The 19,596-nt window shown below is 39.1% G+C and overlaps 1 protein-coding gene across 1 annotated transcript in view; it reads right to left on the bottom strand.

Moving 5' to 3' along the window:
• Positions 1 to 4,375: 4,375 nt before the first annotated feature.
• Positions 4,376 to 19,596, bottom strand: part of LOC127864903 (uncharacterized) — a 32,703-nt gene continuing 17,482 nt past the window's right edge. The window contains exons 8-21 of the mRNA XM_052404794.1: positions 18,854 to 18,942; positions 18,330 to 18,403; positions 17,669 to 17,745; positions 16,136 to 16,219; positions 15,294 to 15,364; positions 14,490 to 14,567; positions 13,655 to 13,715; positions 13,053 to 13,110; positions 12,014 to 12,177; positions 11,639 to 11,811; positions 10,922 to 11,189; positions 9,633 to 9,698; positions 6,685 to 6,819; positions 4,376 to 6,177 (exon numbers count right to left, since the gene is read on the bottom strand). Coding sequence (XP_052260754.1) covers positions 6,031 to 6,177; positions 6,685 to 6,819; positions 9,633 to 9,698; positions 10,922 to 11,189; positions 11,639 to 11,811; positions 12,014 to 12,177; positions 13,053 to 13,110; positions 13,655 to 13,715; positions 14,490 to 14,567; positions 15,294 to 15,364; positions 16,136 to 16,219; positions 17,669 to 17,745; positions 18,330 to 18,403; positions 18,854 to 18,942 — 1,545 coding nt within the window. The 3' untranslated portion in view covers positions 4,376 to 6,030. The remainder of the gene's footprint in view (positions 6,178 to 6,684; positions 6,820 to 9,632; positions 9,699 to 10,921; positions 11,190 to 11,638; positions 11,812 to 12,013; positions 12,178 to 13,052; positions 13,111 to 13,654; positions 13,716 to 14,489; positions 14,568 to 15,293; positions 15,365 to 16,135; positions 16,220 to 17,668; positions 17,746 to 18,329; positions 18,404 to 18,853; positions 18,943 to 19,596) is intronic.

Genomic DNA, 19,596 nt, shown 5'->3' with positions numbered 1-19,596 from the left:
GTGTTATTTAACGGGTGTCAGACAATTCACCCCCAAGACTATTCACCCCCTGGACAATTCACCCCCAGAATTTGATTTCCTAGGATAATTCACTCCCAAAGACAATTCACCCCCAAGACAATTTACCCCCATATTTTTATATGAGATTTTATTGTCATTTGCTTTTGTCATATTTGGAAATAAGTTGTGCGCAGATGTTTTGGGATTATAATTTCGACTTGGCAGCACAATTTTGACGTGAAAATAATAAATGAAGTATGTAAATGAAAGATGACATTGTGTTTTTTGTCAAATGCAATTCAACCATGTATTTTTCTATAAACTGTGTTACAACATATAAAATTGAAATAAATTAAGTATTTAGTTTTTATAATATTTGTGCATTTAAAAAAATATTATAACGTTATTATTGTATTATTAGTACTTTGTCAAATATTGAAGTTGATTAATTAGTTTCATTGAATTCTTAGAATTTTACATTATCAAAATTACTTTTTTATGTTACTTCATGCTAGATAGGATAATAAATTTAATAAAATGCAATGGTTTAATTGATAAGAAAACCTTAATTAAAGAAAGGAAATTTAATCTGGTTGGGAGCGTGCCATTAATGGGTATTACAATCACGCATTCACACCCTTGACCAGACTTTATCAAAGTGTCAAAACAGATTAATCAAAGTGTCAAAACAGATAAACAAAGACTTCAGTTACACACATTGACAAATAATTATGTTGGGCTGGGCAATTCTAATACCTGGCAATACCTGTATTAAAAAATTCCATTTTGATTATTATTTTTATTTAATTGCCTATAAACATAAGTGTTTCATTTAAAAAATAATTGAAACATATTTAAGTCTGCAAATATCAGTATTCATTTCAAATCAAGTAATTCACACCATGTCTGTTATAATTTTTAAAATGCTACCTATACAAGAGTACTTTAACTTCATGATTTATTAAATCCACTATAATACCGCTAGTATGGTTCTACTAAAAATGTTTTGAAATGTAATGTATTTTTTACAAAAAGTTTACTCAATTCAAGTATACTTCAATCATACAGTATGTTAACTCATTCCATACTATAGCCTTATCTCTAAGCAACCCCATCAACTAGATAATCAGTACCCTCATCAGCTCTGTATGACTGACAGATTATCTGTTTATTGTTACCTTTAGTGGTGTGAAAAAGGTTGTTTTTAGGTGTTGTTACTTTGCTGACTGATTATGTGACAAATATTTTATCATTATATTTCCCATTTACAAATAAATATAGTAATATTATGAAAATTTGGAAATATTGCATAACTTATCAAATAAAAAACATTTGATTATTTCCAAATAATGTATCCAATACCAATATTATTTATTTATACACTTTTTACGAATATAAACTGTTTTAGTGAATTATAGAAAATGCCCAATGACGACCTCCTTGCCTTGTTGCAGGGGTAAGGGAAATAGATCTCAGGACATATTGATTTTACGAAAACCTTGTACATGACAATATAACAAGAAAAGGCATGATAGAGACATTTGACATATTGTGAACATTCCATGAAATGTAAATGTAATTGTTTTCTTTCAAATCTAAGCAATCATTATGGCACAATTTGTTTAAGTGAGTTAGATTACACATACAATTATTATACTGAATCATTTTACGCCTCGTTATAAATTGCTGGAACATATATTGCATTTTGATATAGCATTTATGGTATCGAATGGAAGGACTGAATATACTGTTTAAATGCTATGGTGTTTTAATTGTCGCGTTATATTTCTATTTGTTGCTTTACCATTTACTTCCGCCACAGTAACATTTTGATCTTGTTTTGATCGCCGACCCACACATCTCTTTATCCTTCAATGCCTGCTCTCTATAGCGTTGTCTTAATTAATAGTATTCCTCTTGCTTTCCGTAATCTTATAAAGTTATATCTCTGGTTGCCGATGCCTTTTCAGACTTAGCATTTTCTGCTGCTTCGCGTAGACCTATTATTATGTTTGACGTAGCTTTATTAATCACATTTGCGTTGGCTCATGATGATGATGTAGAACCATGTGAAACCATAGTAAGCTAATTTAGGCCTATTTGTACGGAATCCGGATAGTGCCATCTATAATCTCGCACTTCTTTCATCAAGGGCGACACTAGACACACGAAGCGATACTTGGTATTTTTCTTGACAGTCGCGGCGACGCACGATATATTCAACACGATATATCGCCTTTTGGGCTACATACACAAGGGTGATATATCGTGTTAAATATATCGTGCGTCGCCACGACTGTCAAGAAAAATATCGTACGTCGCCGCGATTGTCATGAAAATATCAAGTATCCCTTCGTGTGTCTAGTGTCGCCCTTGATGAAAGAAGTGCGAGATTTGCGTCTTTCGTTGGTACAAACTAATTTTGATACGGCTGGTGGTTAGTAATATGTCTTAGACAAGAACAAATTGGAATGATTTAAGTCGCACGGAGTGACAAGGAGTGACATTATAGTTAACCGAAAAGCATTTATTTAATGTGGGGTATATGCCGTAGTTATAAACGTCACCTCTGAAATAAACAATTAATATTCCGGTAGGTTGTCATCACCATCATCATCATTCCCTTGATTGGTTGGGGGAAAGTGAGGGACAAAGGCACAGAGAGTCGCACGGTAGGTCTGTGTGGGCTGCTGTGAGGAGGTCAACCATTGCGAAGGACTTCTCCCTTCCAGATTTTTTCCGACGACTTCGACGACTACATTGCTCAGTTAGTCGAACCTGATTACGTGTCAAAACAAGCGAGCTTTCGTCGTTTGACAGTCGCCAGGAGCGGTTCCTGTGGGAAAATAGTGCTGCTGTCATGTTCCGGAATTACTAGTTATTAATTTGCTCCTTGTAGAAAATGCAGATCAGTCTTCGGAGACGCTTGGTTTCAAAAGCCTGCATCCTCAGATCTCTGTCCGCATGAAGCGTCCAGGTCTTGCAGCCGCACAGTATGATGGAGGATACGACGGACTTGTGGAGGAGCTGATGGTGCTGCTTGTACACAACCTGCTTAGTCTGGTCATGGCTGCGGTCCCCATGGCAATTCTTATTCGGACCTCAGCGTAACAGGTGCCATACTTGGCCAGTATTGCACCCAAGTAATTGAAGCAGGTCACAACGTCAAGCTCTTTGCCGTGTATGGTGCTTTTCACCACGACCTTCGACGTTTCTGTTGTGACTGCCATCCTGAAAGCTCCTGCCCTTTCAGAAAGTCTGTTGGCGAGGTCTTGGCGTTCTCTTCTGTTACCACTCCTGAGGGCAATGTCTGCTAGTCTAAAGTTGTTCTGATTGTTATCTCTTGTTAAGTCCTTTCTTTCTTGTGGCTTCATTATGTGATAACGTTCGATATATTGTGAATTTCGATTCCAAAAACTAAAAGGTAAAATGTTGCAAAAACAAACACATTTTCGAACCCGAAAGTGTTGGTATTCTTCTGTGAATATGTCTGTATAAAATATGAAGTTAGTACGAGTGTTTATTGTGCATACCTTGGGCTGTACATGAGCATTTTGTCAATGCAAAGGAGCATCAAAGTTAAAAGTCTCATTAGGGACGACAATTACCGCTCGTATGAAATGTTTCGTTTTAAGGAAGTTATTTTCTAAACTTAAATCCAGTGTATGCGTAAAATGTCGTCGCTGATAAGCCAGTGTGGACTGACCAGGCTAAGCTGGCACGACACTTTACGAATATGAATTAAACCCAGTTTTCCCAGATCGCGGCTTTCTTATATAGTATTAATGTATACTAGTTTTTTCTGATGCTTGATTCTTTAAATATAGCGAAGTATATTTGTTACTTCTTTTCTAAATATTGTGGAAATAAATTTTGACATCACTTTACGTACTGTTTCATAAAGCGGAAAATAAGGCTAATGTCTCAGAAAATCCCATAATGTTTTGCAAAGAAGCAAACAATAGTACATGTGAATAGATAAACTGTGTATGGATGAATCGGATTGCTTGAATCTTTGTAATTCAGAAACATGAAACAATTTTAAACAAAACATATTTATCAATATGTATATGTTTGCTTTTCTCTACATAACAAATGACAGTATTAATAACTATTTCATGTATATACAACTAATTACAAAATACAAATACGAATATAGCATTTATGCTAAATAGTCAAACATTTTCCAACTCCGCAAGATTGCAATATTTTTTTAAAACGTATTAATTAATTAATTAACATCAATCTTATTTCTGAGTTTCGGTACAAATGGCAGATTACTCTTATTTAGAGTTGCTTCTCAACCATTTTTTATGACAATATTTATCACATGTTTATGTGCTCTATCTTCACTTTTAAGACAAATATCTCAGTGATATAAGCCGTTTTGTTATTTTAATACTTTGTAAATGTTTATCAATATGACCATTGTTACGCAAATTTGTCATAAGCCATATACGGCCAGTGTAGCTCAATGCCAGCCGACTCATCCGCAGCGTCTGGTCAGGAAATACCCTGTCTGCATAAAAGACCACTAAACATAGCGTTACTTCATAGCTGACAGCAAAGCTCCTGACCAGACTGCGCCAGTGCGCAGGCTGGGCTGGTGCTACGATGGCCGCATATTGAACATGACCCTTTTTCGCACGATCCGTCTGAAATAGTAAGCCACAATTCCACGTGTGTAATTTTATTGTTTTTATTTGTTTAATATGTCATTCATTGTTTTTAAATTTCAAGTACCATTCTTATGATAGGTCCCTTTCAACGTAAACAAAACGGACACAGTCCATTTTGGGTTAATTAACTATTTTAGCAAATATAGTTTACTGAAACCGGCCGATTTTGATAAATGAGGTAACCGCACGAAATGATAAAAACAAGGGCCGTAACTGTAAGTTCCGAATGCCGCGACGTTTTGTGCGGACTGTGCGGACTGCACAGGCTAATCTGGGATGACACTTAACGCGAATGCATTAAGCCCGGTGTTACACAGAACGAGGCTCACATTATATCCGGCTTGATCATTAAAGTAAGCGGGAAAATACCAAGTTTTTTTATTGAAATATTTATGTTCTCTTTGTATGTACGAAATGCTTTAACAATCAATTTTGAATTAACATATATGCATTGCAAGAGATATATAAATAAAGGGCAATAAATATATGACACAGAGTTATAGTTATTGTAATCAGCATTTCACGAAAAGTCTAAAGAAATTATATAAAGTTGCAATTACTCTGTAAATATTAAAGAAATAATTATAATTATGTTTACTCTGTACCTAAAAGCGCTTTATCATTATACAAAGTTTAATTTGAATCAACTCGATGCTTTATGAGTTTTGCTGTGCAAACGAAAATTACATTGTGGCGTTATGATCTGCACAAAGATATGCATCGGAAAATAATTCAATCAAAATACTACAGGGCGGATTTTTGTAAGTGTACCAAACACTTCCCATCAACGTCCTCTATCAATACATGATGTTTAATTGTTAAACATTCAATTATGAATCAATCCTTGGTAAATGCCAAATAAACGAACGGCAATAACTCTTCAATTACTAAAGAGGAAATGGATGGCAATTATACTTGGCATTGGCTCTTAAAGCCATCTATGATTGTTTGCAGCTTCATATTAAAATCTTCAACATTTGCATAGAGTTATGCTCCACACAATACACAGACCTGGCAAAAAAGCAAAGGGCTATAACTCCAAAAAACTAATAATAGAGTTGTGGTTCCTATACTCTGCATTTTCTCTGTATGTAAATACTTTCAATACTCTGCTCCACACTAGAACACGATTGCTTTCCCCTCGAAGCGCTCTATCATTGAATGAAGTTTCACTTGAATAACTTCAATACCAACCGAGATATGCTCTGCACAAGAAGCATGTAAGACTTACTGACGGAAGCAAATACGATGCAATTACTATATATCACCCTTCGAATTAATAAAAATAACACTAACAAAAACAATAACAGCTACAACTTAGACAGCGCCAAACTCCCGGTAACAATGTGATCTATCGCGCCACGGTGTACTGTTTCAAGAACCTGTCCGTGTGCACCTGTCCCATGGTGTGCTCGAGTTCCGACTTCCGGTGTGCGTTCCAGTCGACGCTAATTTGCAGGCTCTCTTGGAGGTTGTCGTCCGAGGGGTAGGGGCACAGCTGTGGGTTATAGAGGGATAATCATAAAGGGATTAACTTTATTGAGCTTCGCTCTTGGAAAACGGCGCTTAACCCATTTATGCCTATTGGACTCTCCTATCCTTCTAAATTGGATCAATTTATTTCCAAAATTAGGGGTATCAAGTATATTTATGTCTATATTTAGAATATTTCATAAAGAAATTCCTTTAAGCAAACAGCGCAGACCCAGATGAGCCGCCGCATTATGCGTCGTCTCATCTGGGTCTACGCTGTTTGCAATGTCCTTTTTTCAGGACGCTAGGCATAAATGGGTTAAAGTAACATAAACTATTCAGAACAGCAGTTAGTTAAATATGATTAATTTCATTTCATTTTATACAAATCCATTTTCACAAAGAAAGTTATACTGTGAAAAGAAATTTTATATAACTATATATTCTCCTACAGCAATGTAATAGATAAATTCCGCTCTCAATACACACACACTTGGTGTTGAATGCAGTTTACTGCAACAATGATTCTCACGCTTTGTTTGAGGTCTCTCTGAAGCTTTTCCGAGCAGTTCTGCAGATAGAACGACTTCTTAATCTGCACACAGTCCGCGCCGTTACTGACGATGATGAAGCTGGGCTGCTTGTCCAACATCAGATCCGCCAGACCCTTGAAGTATAGAGGAACATTTCTAACTATAACTGGCAGCTTTGTTAGACCCGGTTATAATAAAATTGGTTCGCAATACCCATCCAGAGTAACATCTGATTCTCTATACTATGCTGTAGGAATAGATTCATTAGACCCACCAATAGCAAAATCAGGTCTACTCGGTCTATCGGTAGCAACGCAAACACCAGGTTCGCCTGACGAAACCTTACAAACGCAAGGTCAGACATGCTCATCAATAGTAATATAAGTTTAGCGCAACCAACCCATAGCAAGACCACTAAATCATTCATTGCAAAATCAGGTTCGCTGAACCAACCTTCAGTAATAAAATCAATGCAGCTCCCACAGCAACATCAGGTCAACAAGAACCTCCAAAAAGGAACACAATGTCACAAAACCAACCCGTATAGCAATACAATGTTTGCGAGACCCACTGATGGCAACATCAAATTCACATGACCTACCCAGAGCAAATTGATATAAAACTAACTCACACACTTCGATATCATACTCACCGGACATTCCATAGTTGAATATTACACTCACCGTTACATCGAACAGTTAAATATAATACTTACCCACACATCCCACAGTTCGATATCACACTCACCTACACATTGATATCACACACATCCACGATCTCCGTTATCAAACCCATACAGTTCGATATCATACTCACTCACACATTCCATAGTTGAATATTACACTCGCCTACACATCGAACAGTTAAATATAATACTTACCCACACACCACACAGTTCGATATGACATTCACCTACCGATTGATATCTCACTCACCAACGCTCTCCGTTATCAAACCCATACAGTTCGATATCATACTCACCCACAAAGCTCGATATCACACGTACACACACATACCACAGTTCGATATCACACACACAAATATCCGACAGTTTGATGCCACACTCAAAAACACAGTTTGGTATCACACTTATCCAAACATCGATATCACAATGACCCACGATAAAATGTCACACTCCTCCACACAGTTTGATATTACACTCACCATCACTTCGATATCAAACTAATCAACGCAGTTCGATATCACACTGACCAAAACAGTTCGATGCCACACTTACTAACACGTCGATATAACTGTTCCCCCACAGAGTTCGATATCACATTCGCCCACACAGTTAAATAAAATATTCACCGACACAGTTCGATATCACACTCACAAACACAGTTCGATATCACATTGGCCCAACAGTTCCATATCCCAGTCACTCAAACGTTGATATCACATTCACCCACAAAGTTCGATATCACACGCAATGTAACATCTCCTAGTTCGATATTACACTCATCCACAAAACATCGAAATCAAACTCTACTGCATAGTTGGATATCACACAAACCCACACAATTCCATATTTTACTCATCCACACAATTCGGTATAACATTCCCCCCGCACATCGATATCATACTCATCTACATAGTTCGATATCACACTCAGCCGCACAGCTAGATACCACACTCACCAAAACCGCTTGGTATCACACTAGCCCACACATCGATGCCACACTCACCAAACAAATTAACACACACATCCCACCGTTCGTTATCTCAACCAAAATTCATACAGTTCGATGTCGCACTCAGCATCTCAGTTTGATATCAACCTCACGAACACAGTCACATTTCAGTATCACCCTAAATAACACAGCGTTATCAAACTTACCAACAATAAGATATCACATTCCCCACAAAATAAGATATCACACTCACCAATTCTTCGATATAAAACTCACAAACGCAGTTCGATATCACTCTTACTAAAACAGTTTGATGTCACACTTACTTGCATGTCGATATAACACTCTCCCACATATTTCGATACCACAATCAGTCGCACAATTAAATTTCACACTCACCGACACAGTTCGATATCACACTCACAAACACAGTTCGATATCACATTGACCTACACAGTTCGATATCACACTCACTCAAACGTCGATATCACATTCACCTACACAGTTCGATATATATCACTTAGTTACACATCCCCTAGTTGGATATCACACTCACCAACACATCGATATCACACTCGCCCACACAATCCGTTTCAACAATCACCAAGACATCGCAAAGTTCGATCTCATACTCACCACACTTCCCACAATTTCATAACACACTCAGTTGCACATCACACAGTTTGATATCACACTCACTCACACATCCCACAATTTGATATCGCACGCACCCACACATCCCACGCGCTTTCTGCCCATCGCAGTTCGATATCAACCTCACCCAAACGTCCCAGAGTGCAATATCACACGCAACCACAGATCGCTATCATAATTACCCACACAGTTCGATATCACACTCACCCACACATCCCATATTTCGATATCACAACCATAAACATACCAAGCTCTCATATCACACTCACCGACATACCACACTTCTTTATCACACTCCCTGACTCACCTCAAACAAAGTAATAGCACTCACCCACATAGCCTTCTTTTCGATAATTACACTCACCCACACATCGATATCAAACTCACCAATATATTATTATCACACACACATTGATAACACACTCACCCACACATCGATATCGCACTCGCCCACCCATCGATATCACACTCATCCACATAGTTCGATATCACACTCACCGATTGGTCGATATCATACTCACCCACACATCGACATGACACACACTAACACATCGATTTCATACTCACCCCAAGTTTGATACCACACTCACCCACAGTTCTATGTAAAACTCACCCACACATAGATATCCTACTGACCCACAAATCGATATCACACTTACCCACACGTCCCCTTTGATGAGGGTCTTGATCTGCACGAACTGTGGGTTTAAATCCAAGTCGGAAAGCTGAAAGACAAAACACAGATGCATCTTGTATAAGAAACATGTCAGGGATGTATTGATTGATCCTCGTTATGGGTAAAAGGGGTTAAATGCATGTGCGCCAAGTGTCGTCCCAGATAAGCCTAGGTGGTCCGCACAGGCTAATCAGGGACGACAATTTCCGTTTGTATGGTATTTTTCTAAAAAACGAAGTAAATTATAAGTTAAAATCCTGTTTAGACGGAAAGAGTCGTCTCAGATTAGTCTGTGCGTACGTACCGCCCCGTTTTCGCCAGAGCTTCTCAATATATATGATTTTATCACCAAAGCATTATACCGCTTATGACATGAAACAAGTTTTCAAACAAATAAAGCTTGAAAATGGAAGTTGTAAAGAATTTGTATTTTTGGGGTGTTTTTTTTTAAAACGAACTGTTTTCCTTGTGTATAAATGAAAAACAAATGTGTTACATTAAATATTTAAGGCTTGCAAAGCACATAAAACATAAACATTATAGCCACTTTTATATAAATGATGCGCGCTCATTTGCGCACATCCTTATCAGGTACGACCTTTTGCACTTTTATCGACGTATTGATTGAAAGGAAGTCTTCTCAAAACGAAACTTTAATGTGGCGGAAAGTGTCGTCCCTGAAAAGTCTCTGCGGAGTGCGGACTCCACATGCATTTAACTCCGTTTTGACAGAACGCGACACGTATTTGTGTAGATATGAGACGCGTTCTGAGAAAACGGGGCTTAATACATGTGCGTAAAGCGTCATCCCAAATTAGCCTGTGCAGGGACGACACTTTCCTCTTTGATAACATTTTTCATTTAAATGAAGTCTCTTCTTAGCAAAAATCAAAGTTAGGCGGAAAGTGTCGTCCCTGATTAGCCTGTGCGGACTGCACAGGCTAATCTGGGACGACACTTTACGCACATGAATTATGCCCGGTTTTCACAGAACACGACTCATATACTTTCGTGTGTCTCACAAAAATAACATCATACATATTAACAACGAGATTTTGCAAACAGACCGAAAAGTTGTTTATAACTTTATGTTTAAGAAATGTTTTTCAAAGTCTAAACTGTGCACATCTGAACCGACCATGCATCACCTTTAGGTGTGTATGTAGGAGTGTTCTTACACAACTGGCAGGTCAAACAATTGTAAATCTATCTAAATTGGTAAACGAATTGCCATTCAAATATCGCAATAAGTTTAACGCGGTTTCTTATTACCGATTCGAAATAATTCTCTGCCATTATCTGTTTAAGGCGCTCCGAAAAGACGCTGCTAGTTGTCTTCTGCGTGTCCTCGCTACCGGAAGGTGACAGCAGAGAGCGCAGGGAAACCGGAGACTCTGACCTCGACGGAGCTTGCGCTTTTTCCGATGTGGGCCGGATGTGAGTGTCATGCTCTTGTGGCGTTGCAGGCGCCTCCCTTTCGACGGCGGATTTTGTTTTCAGACGACCCTGTCCCGCGGCAGGCGTCGCGGATTTTCCGTCGCTTCGGTTGCGAAAAGGTAAATAAATGCATTACTATTATATTATACTAATACGTTAAATAAACAGCTGTGATGACATATAATCCAATACGGTTCCAATATTTTGTTAGAAAAACATGCATTCTTGGCGCTAGAAACACAATCTGCAGTTTTGAACGGCAATCTATAAAATGAAAAAAAGCACAATTTCGAAATAGAGATTTATTTGAGACTCGAGAATTGGTCAGTCAAAAATCAAATTCAACCAAATACACCCCCGTCTGGAACCTCTGTCACGCTCAACACGATTCGAAAGCGCGCTGCTTGCTTGATATGCACGTGCCTCTTTGTGATGTTCGAGTTTAAAACTTTCTACACGAAAAGCGTTTGGAATAATATTTTTCATGGGCTAAAAAATCAAGTATAATTTAATAATTAAACGTAAAAATGTGTATTCATGAATACGACTTACCCGGATTTCGAGATGGTGTAGAGAAACTTCTTGTTAATGTTTGAAAACGTGGCATTCCTCCCCTCCTCTTCCTCTTTATCAGCGCGTGTGAAGGTCCACAGGTTCGGGTAGTAATATTTCTGCTTCCGGTCCCGGTCCTGGCTCTCTTCGAAGTGAACTTTGATAACTGGGTGCTACAATATATACATAGAGAGAGATATTAGCACTAACCCTCAAAGAGTATAAGATATAGGACGAAAAGGACAATTTCCGAACCGACTGACCGACGTTTGGACGGGCGGACGAAAGGGCGAATCACAATCTTACAACCACGACCACTTCACAATGAGAGATTTAAAACAATACCATAACCACAAACAAGAATTCTAACATTACCATGAAGGGTTTCGGCTTGCCGTCGACTCTTTCCTCTATCTCTTCGACGTCACCTCTGGGTCGCAGCGGCAGACGGAGTTCCGGAAGTACGTAGCGCCGCCACTGCTCCTTTGCGTGCTTCCGTTCTCGGCGCTCCTTCTCGGTTAGGGGCTTGATGTCGCTCTCTGTCGTAAATAATGAAAAGAACCTCATCACTGATGTCTATTGTGTATTGCCCATTTACACATACACATACATGCGCATTCACAAATACACTTATATAGGGCCAAACCATAAATTTCGAATTGCATTTCATACAGCTGAATTTCGTGATATAGAAGTCGTTCGGAATGCAAAAACGACTTCAACATACCCGTTGTTCTTCTTAACAGAACTCGAGCGTTGTGTAGTTGGCATAGTTTTATATTACCTTTGTCAATGCTTTCTTTAACAAAGTGCTAAATATTCACATCAAATTCAATAAAAAAATAATTAAAAATCCGTTAGCACGATTGTAACATGTTACACTTACATACTTGCAAACCTGCGTTTTAAAAATGAAAAAAAAATACATGAAACATCACAAAAATAACATATAATGTATTAAAAAAATATATATCGCGATAACAGAATTCTTCTCTTTTCGGTACACCTTTTGGTGTATTACACAGTTTTGAAAAAATAAACGACACCACGACAACAATAGACAGAGTCTTGATATTGCTATTATTATTTCTTACATACTACATTTATGTCAATCTGCGTTTTTATGTGTGCAGTTCAGACGGCGGATGGTCTTTTTGAACATCATACTTAGAGTACAGAACAGAAGCATGTCCATGTGAAATGAAGCATGTCCATGTGAAATGCACATTCGACTAATTTGGACATGCAATAAATATATTACTTTATCAAGCATCGAGTGTTTATGTTATTGTTCACTTTAAAAAACGTCCCATGGTTACCTGCGTGTTGCGAATTCATTTAACAAAACCTACCAATTATCTATGTTAAAGTATCGCATTACTTAGTTTAGTTTGTATACTTATTTTTTACTTACTTTTTCTCCACTCAAAAGGACAAACTTTTTTCAACTTTTTCATAACGGACAAACTACCCTGAAAAATTATAAAAGTTTTAAAGTTCAATTAGTATAACGTATTTTTTTGTTGCACATTACACATCAGTATATTAAATCGCTTTATATACACATGTTTTTCATTTAACTTATCAGTAAATATCAGCGATGAAAAATATAAAAATATTATTTTGTATGTAGTATGTTACAAGAATGATTCGATACGTGTTTAAATCCGTGAAATTAACACTCGATGTTTGAATGCTTCATATTGACCATTCCTATTCAATTACCCAAACGCATTTTCAACATGCTTATGTTTATTGTTGTGTTGTATATATATATATGTCTGTAAGACCAGCGGATGGTCATAAGATTTGTTACAAAAATATCTTGTTCGGAGTGTAATGGTTTAGTTTCGTGATAGCTGTATTTAAGAAGAAAACTACCGATATGAATCCCTGATTTTTTTAAATCGTGAAATCTACTCAATATTTAAACAAAAATTACATGTCTTCGGCAAGTATTAACTGACTTAATATCATCGACCAAGCATATATTGCTCGATTGAAAATAATGCATACCGATTTGACGACAATCAACCACGGATCCTTCTTGGTATCGTCTGCCAGGATTGCGCCTCGTCTGTTGAATATTGAGATACAAAATTGGGTCTTATACCGTACGAGACCAGTGCAGCTCCCGACCAGTCTGCACGATTGTGCAGTCAGGTAGGAGCTACGCTGTCCGTTATAACGTCACGCTAGGTTTCGTGATCTTATGAGAGGACAGGATAGCTCCTAACCAGACTGTGCGGCGGCGCAGGCTGTTAGGCTGTTAAGAGCTGCGCTGGTATGGAGCTGGTCGCATATGGCATAAGACACATTGTCGCATCACGCGTGACACACATATGTACAAGCAACGACAACACTAGCACAAGACCAACGGGGGATTCGGTTGAAAGTAAATGCTATATCTTCTCCTATAACAAAGTAACCGACGTGAGAATTTCGATTGCTAACCGAAAACAGTTTCTGTTGTTCTCGCTTGATAGTTAAAATCCGCATATGTTCTTTTTTTCGCTTAAATTATATTATTGGTGAGGTATTTATTATTCAATTATGTGAAACACTTAAATGTTGATGAACATATGGGGCGATTGTGTTGAGAAAAGTAGTTTACTTAATAGGTTAATTACAGATACCTTAGTTCACTTAGATTGTATCGTTATAAGTTTGACTTAACTCCTTTACATAAAAGCATTTTTTTCAATATAGCCTGCTATTATGAGAAGTAAAAGTGCTTTCAACACGTTATTTTGTTGATAAATGTCCAACACATACAGAGTATAACGTACTCATGACTTGAACTTACTTCCAAGCTAAATAAGGATATACGCATACTGGAAAAGGTACATACCGGAAGTAATGAAAGCGGCATTCTTTAGGATGATCGGAGAGAATCGATATCGGCCAATCGTGAAGGAAACTTAAGCTCCTGCAAATGGACACAATTAGCAATGTTAAAACACACATAAATACTATGCTGACAGAAGTTCAGATGCTTTGTCAAATCATATCAGAATTGAAATAATATTTGAATGCCACTATAAATCGGTTAAAAAAATCGAGTTCTGATGTGTGTCTATTGAACATTTGGCTCTTTGCGACCTAATCAGGCTAGTCCGGGACGAAACATTTTGCATATGCATTAATCCCCGTTTTCCCAGAACGAGGCTAAAATGATCAACCTCAAAAGAGACAAAGTAATGTATCTTACCATATACATGTATATATTGGCCAACAAAACATGATTTCCGGTTAGCGCAGTGTTTGTTTTACGCGCTTCTTAAATAAGCGAGCCGGATTCAATCCCCATTCACGGAACCATGTGAGTTTGGTCTGAGGTCACCATACCGGACAGCCGGGATTTCTTTCGGGTACTCCGTTTTTTCCCCACAGCACAAGACCACTCCACAATTAATTATCTTTCAGTCAATACTAAAAAGCTGGAAATTGCAGATATATATCAGAATTCGTCACAACTTTCGCGACTCTTATACGCAAAGTAGGTAGGAGTGCTGGGACATACTAAGAGTCTTTTACATAATGCAGCCTCAAACGCAGAAGGGCCTCACTTCGAAATACACGAATTTTAGCAAGTTGCGTAAAAAATAAACTTTCTTCATGCAGTTTTCGTACTTATAAACATTATTGTTGTTACTTGAAAAAACTCTCCTGGTCCGGATCGTTCAGCGTCTTGACTCCGCCCTGCATGAATATGTTCTTATAATCCTGAAAGAGAGTGAAAATATTTGCAAACATTAAATAGAAACACATTTTGAAACGTATTGAAATATACAATTCGACAACATTTTTAGTGAACAATAACACTAGTCCTATTACAGTTTAAGCAAACTAAAGAATAACCCATTAAAAATTAAGGAAATAATTGCTGTATGCAAATGAAAGTCAAACACAAGTACACAAGTGCAATACACTTTGAAGTTTAATAAGAACATATGAGCGGCATTCTGGAAAAACAGAACGTAATGCACGTGCCTGGAGTGGTAATGCATGTGCCTGGAGTGATAATGCATGTGCCTGGAGTGGTAATGCATGTGCCTGGAGTGTGGGAAAACAGAACGTAATGCATGTGCCTGGAGTGTGGGAAAACAGAACGTAATGCATGTGCCTGGAGTGTGGGAAAACAGAACGTAATGCATGTGCCTGGAGTGTGGGAAAACAGAACGTAATGCATGTGCCTGGAGTCTGGGAAAACAGAACGTAATGCATGTGCCTGGAGTCTGGGAAAACAGAACGTAATGCATGTGCCTGGAGTGCCTGGAGTGTCGTCCCAGTACGCCAAGGCTATACTGAGACGACACTTTCCGTCTAAACTAGATTTTCGTTCAGAAGAGATTTCCAAAAAAGTATAACGTATTGTACCTGATTAACTTGTGCGGACTGCACAGGCTAATATGAAACGATACTTTAAGATAATTTATAAACCCCGTTTTCCCAGAGCGTATGATTTGCAAAAGTGAAAAATATCTCTTCTCTTACGACTGCGGAGATGCTGAGAAACTCGCAGGGTTCCTTGGTCAGCACGGTCACGTTACGTAACGTCTCGTTCAGTAATGGCTCCTCCTGTCGGGGGAAACTAGACGATAAATACGATAGTGACAGGGGAAAACTAGATGTTGTACTCAACTAGATGGTGTACACATTAAGACGGTGAACACAACTAGACGGTGTACACAACTAGAAGGTATACACAACTAGACGGTGCACGATGGTGTATTGAACAATACATGATTGACGGTGTTCAAAATAGTTCCAAGAACAATACATGATTTGATGGTGTCAACTATAGATACAGGAATAGTAGATTATGTTATGGTGTTCACTGTCCTAAAAGAACAATAAATGATTTATGGTGGACACGATAGTATTCAAGCGTATATTGTTAACCATTATAAAGCGATACTGTTTCATGACGAGATTCTCTTTGTAAATATTTCGTAAATATACGAGGCGCGTTCCGTGAAAACTGGGATTAATGAACAGCGTAAAGGTTCGTCACCTACAAGCCTTTGCAGTCCACACACGCTTATCAGGGACGACAGTTTCCGGTTTCATAATTTTGTTAAACTAAGTCTCTTTTAAACTCAAATCCAGTCTAGTCGGAAAAGCCCAAGTCTCACTATTGCCGGTAGAGCTCCGGTCCATTCCGGTTTGCTAACGCCGGTCGACCGGCGAGAACCGGGATGATGCGTTTATTTTTTTAACGTGGTCACACTATTTCCCGGTGCCGCCGCGGTTGAAGCCGGTCAACAACTCGGCAGAGTCCCGGTCAACCCCGGAGTAGCTACGGTTTATCCCGGTGAAGTCCCGACAGAGCCACGGTTGTCGCCGGTAATGTCCAGGTGGAGACCCGGTGAAAGCCGGCAGCGTCCCGGCAGAGCCCCGGTATACCGTAACTCCACCGGCACTCACCGGGGCCATACCAGCATCAGACCCCGGCAGAGCTACGGCAACGCCTCGGTTTAACCCGGTCGTCACCGGTAGTGCCCAGGCGGAGCCCCGGGCAATGCCGGTGGCGTCACGGTAGAGCGACGGTTCACCGATGTACCGAAGCTTTACTGGTACTCTGCCGGCATTCACCGGGGCTCCACCGGGGCACCACCGGCGACAGCCGGGACGTTGCCGTAGCTCTGCCGGGGTCTATGGGCCCCTGTGGAGCTACGGTGCCGTCCTGGTTGTTCCCGGTGCCGTCCCGGTTGTTCCCGGTGCCGCGCCGGTCCTTCCCGGTGACTCCCGGTGACTCTCGGTTCATACCGGAGGTATTCAACATATTAATACTTTCCCGGTGGAGCCCCGGTTGTCCCCGGTAGTCCCCGGTTCATCCCGGTCGTCCCCGGTGAAGCCCCGGTTCGTCCCGGTAGAGCCCCGGCACCGGCATCACAGTGAGACTGGGCCTAAAGCGTCTGTACGGACGAAATAGGCTTATCTGGAACGACACATTTCGCACATGCATTAAGCCCAGTATTCCCAGCCAGGGTTGATATGAAAGGGACCTAAGGGTTCGGTCGGTACCTCGAACGTGTCCCCCTTGCTGTAGTGCTCCACGACGCTGGCCATGGATCGGTCTGGGTCCTTCTTCATCGCTACAACTGAGGTTGGAGAAACACATATGTCACGATACGTATCATAAAACTATAAATACTGTAAAACCATTAGTATTCGTGGAACATTAATTTTTGTGTATTTGGTGGGTTGAGCGATATAAAAATTTAACGCAGACTTATTGGCATAGGACGCCAAAGACGCAAAGGACGCAAAGCTTGTCCACAAAAACAAAACGAATTGTCATTCCGACGAATTTATATGAGCCACGCTCTGTGAAAAGGGGTATAAATGCATGTGCGTAAAGTGTCGTCCCAGATTAGCCTCGGCGGACGCCACTTTTCGCTTGTATGGTATTTTTCGATTAAAGATAGTCTCTTCTTATGAAAAATCCAGTTGAGGCGGAAAGTGCCGTCCTTGATAAGTCTGTGCGGAGTGCAAGGGGTTTCTTCAAAACGAAAATCCAATGAAAATGTTGCCCTTATTAGCTTCTGCAGATTAAACATGCTTATCTGGGACGACACATGCATCAATCCCCGTTTTCCCATAACTATGCTAAATAAAGCGCATGGTTGAACTGTTTGTCTGTTTGTAAAATGTAAATGCGGTCCGTAGGTCGAAGTGCACCTACCGGCGCCTGAGAGGATAAAGTAGAAGGCGGCTGCCGGATGTCCCTCCCTGGAGATCACGCGCTTCCCTTCGTAGCTGGAATACAACAACGTAAATCAAGACATGATTAAATATATGATGCAATAAAAAAGGACGATATGGATTTAAATATGTGTGTGTAAGGGGGGGGGGGGGCGCTAGAAAACGGTTAGCCCCCATCCCCGACCCCAAGCCATTCGCCCAAGGTTTTTTTATATATTTATTTTTATTTCTTTCCTACACCCGCCATATATTAAGAACAGTACCTTAAATCAATTAATTATATTTAAATTTATATCATACTATGTTTGCACGCTATGCTTAATAGCCGAACAACGCTCAAGCTTATATCGTGAAAATATATTAATCACTGTATTGAAAATGCAATTCTCAAGTTGGAAAACACTAGGTAATATCCTTCTACGCCCCTTTAACCTTTTCTAACGATGAGCATCTCTGGTATCATCTCCATCAAGTAGTAAATCTGGAGAACAAATGTTTACTTACGACTCATATTGGCCGGCCTGTGCAATCATTTTCTGCATGCGAACCGGAAGCTCCGCGAAACTCCGGATGTTCCTGAGAGCGATTTGTGCCTGAAACATTGGCAATGTTTAATTTCCGAATAACGTTTGATTAATATTTCAAATCAATTTAATTCCAGTGTGACGTTTAAGTAATGATAACAATCGTTTTCTAATCAGAATAAAACCAATTCATTTTACTTAAGGGGCGGTCAACCAGATTGCTAAATATCACGAAAAACAGAAAAGTTCTAAAAAACCGTAATTTTTTTACAATTATTAGTTGATATTGATTAAAATCACGACAGGTATATTACATTACTTGAAACATGTTGTTAAGTTTTCATATTTTCAGTATATTCGGTAATACAATTTTACTGAGTATGTCTACCAGGTTATTTGGAGAGGTTTGTTGTCGTTATATTTTGTGAAACTACGAGGATTGCTTATGTAAAGTATAACATACAACGTTCATTGTATGAGCATAGATTGCCGAGTGGTCTAAATGGCAGACTTTTTACTCCAGGACTCCAGGGGTCAGTGGTTCGAGCCATATTCAGGGTTACTTTTTTCTCTTTTTTTTCTTGATTATTTTACTGGAGATTTTTAGATCCAATGTTTAAATTTATCAATATAAAGCATTTAATGTCGGTATTTTAGAACTTTTCTTTTTTCGTCGATCTGGTTGAATGCCCCTTTAACATCAATTTCATTTACCGGTAGTTA

This window comes from Dreissena polymorpha, chromosome 1 (genome assembly GCF_020536995.1).
Source record: "Dreissena polymorpha isolate Duluth1 chromosome 1, UMN_Dpol_1.0, whole genome shotgun sequence".
NCBI classification, from domain to species: Eukaryota; Metazoa; Mollusca; class Bivalvia; order Myida; family Dreissenidae; genus Dreissena; species Dreissena polymorpha.
The sequence above is the reverse complement of the archived record's forward strand: the minus strand, read 5'-3'. Positions and strand labels throughout refer to the sequence as shown.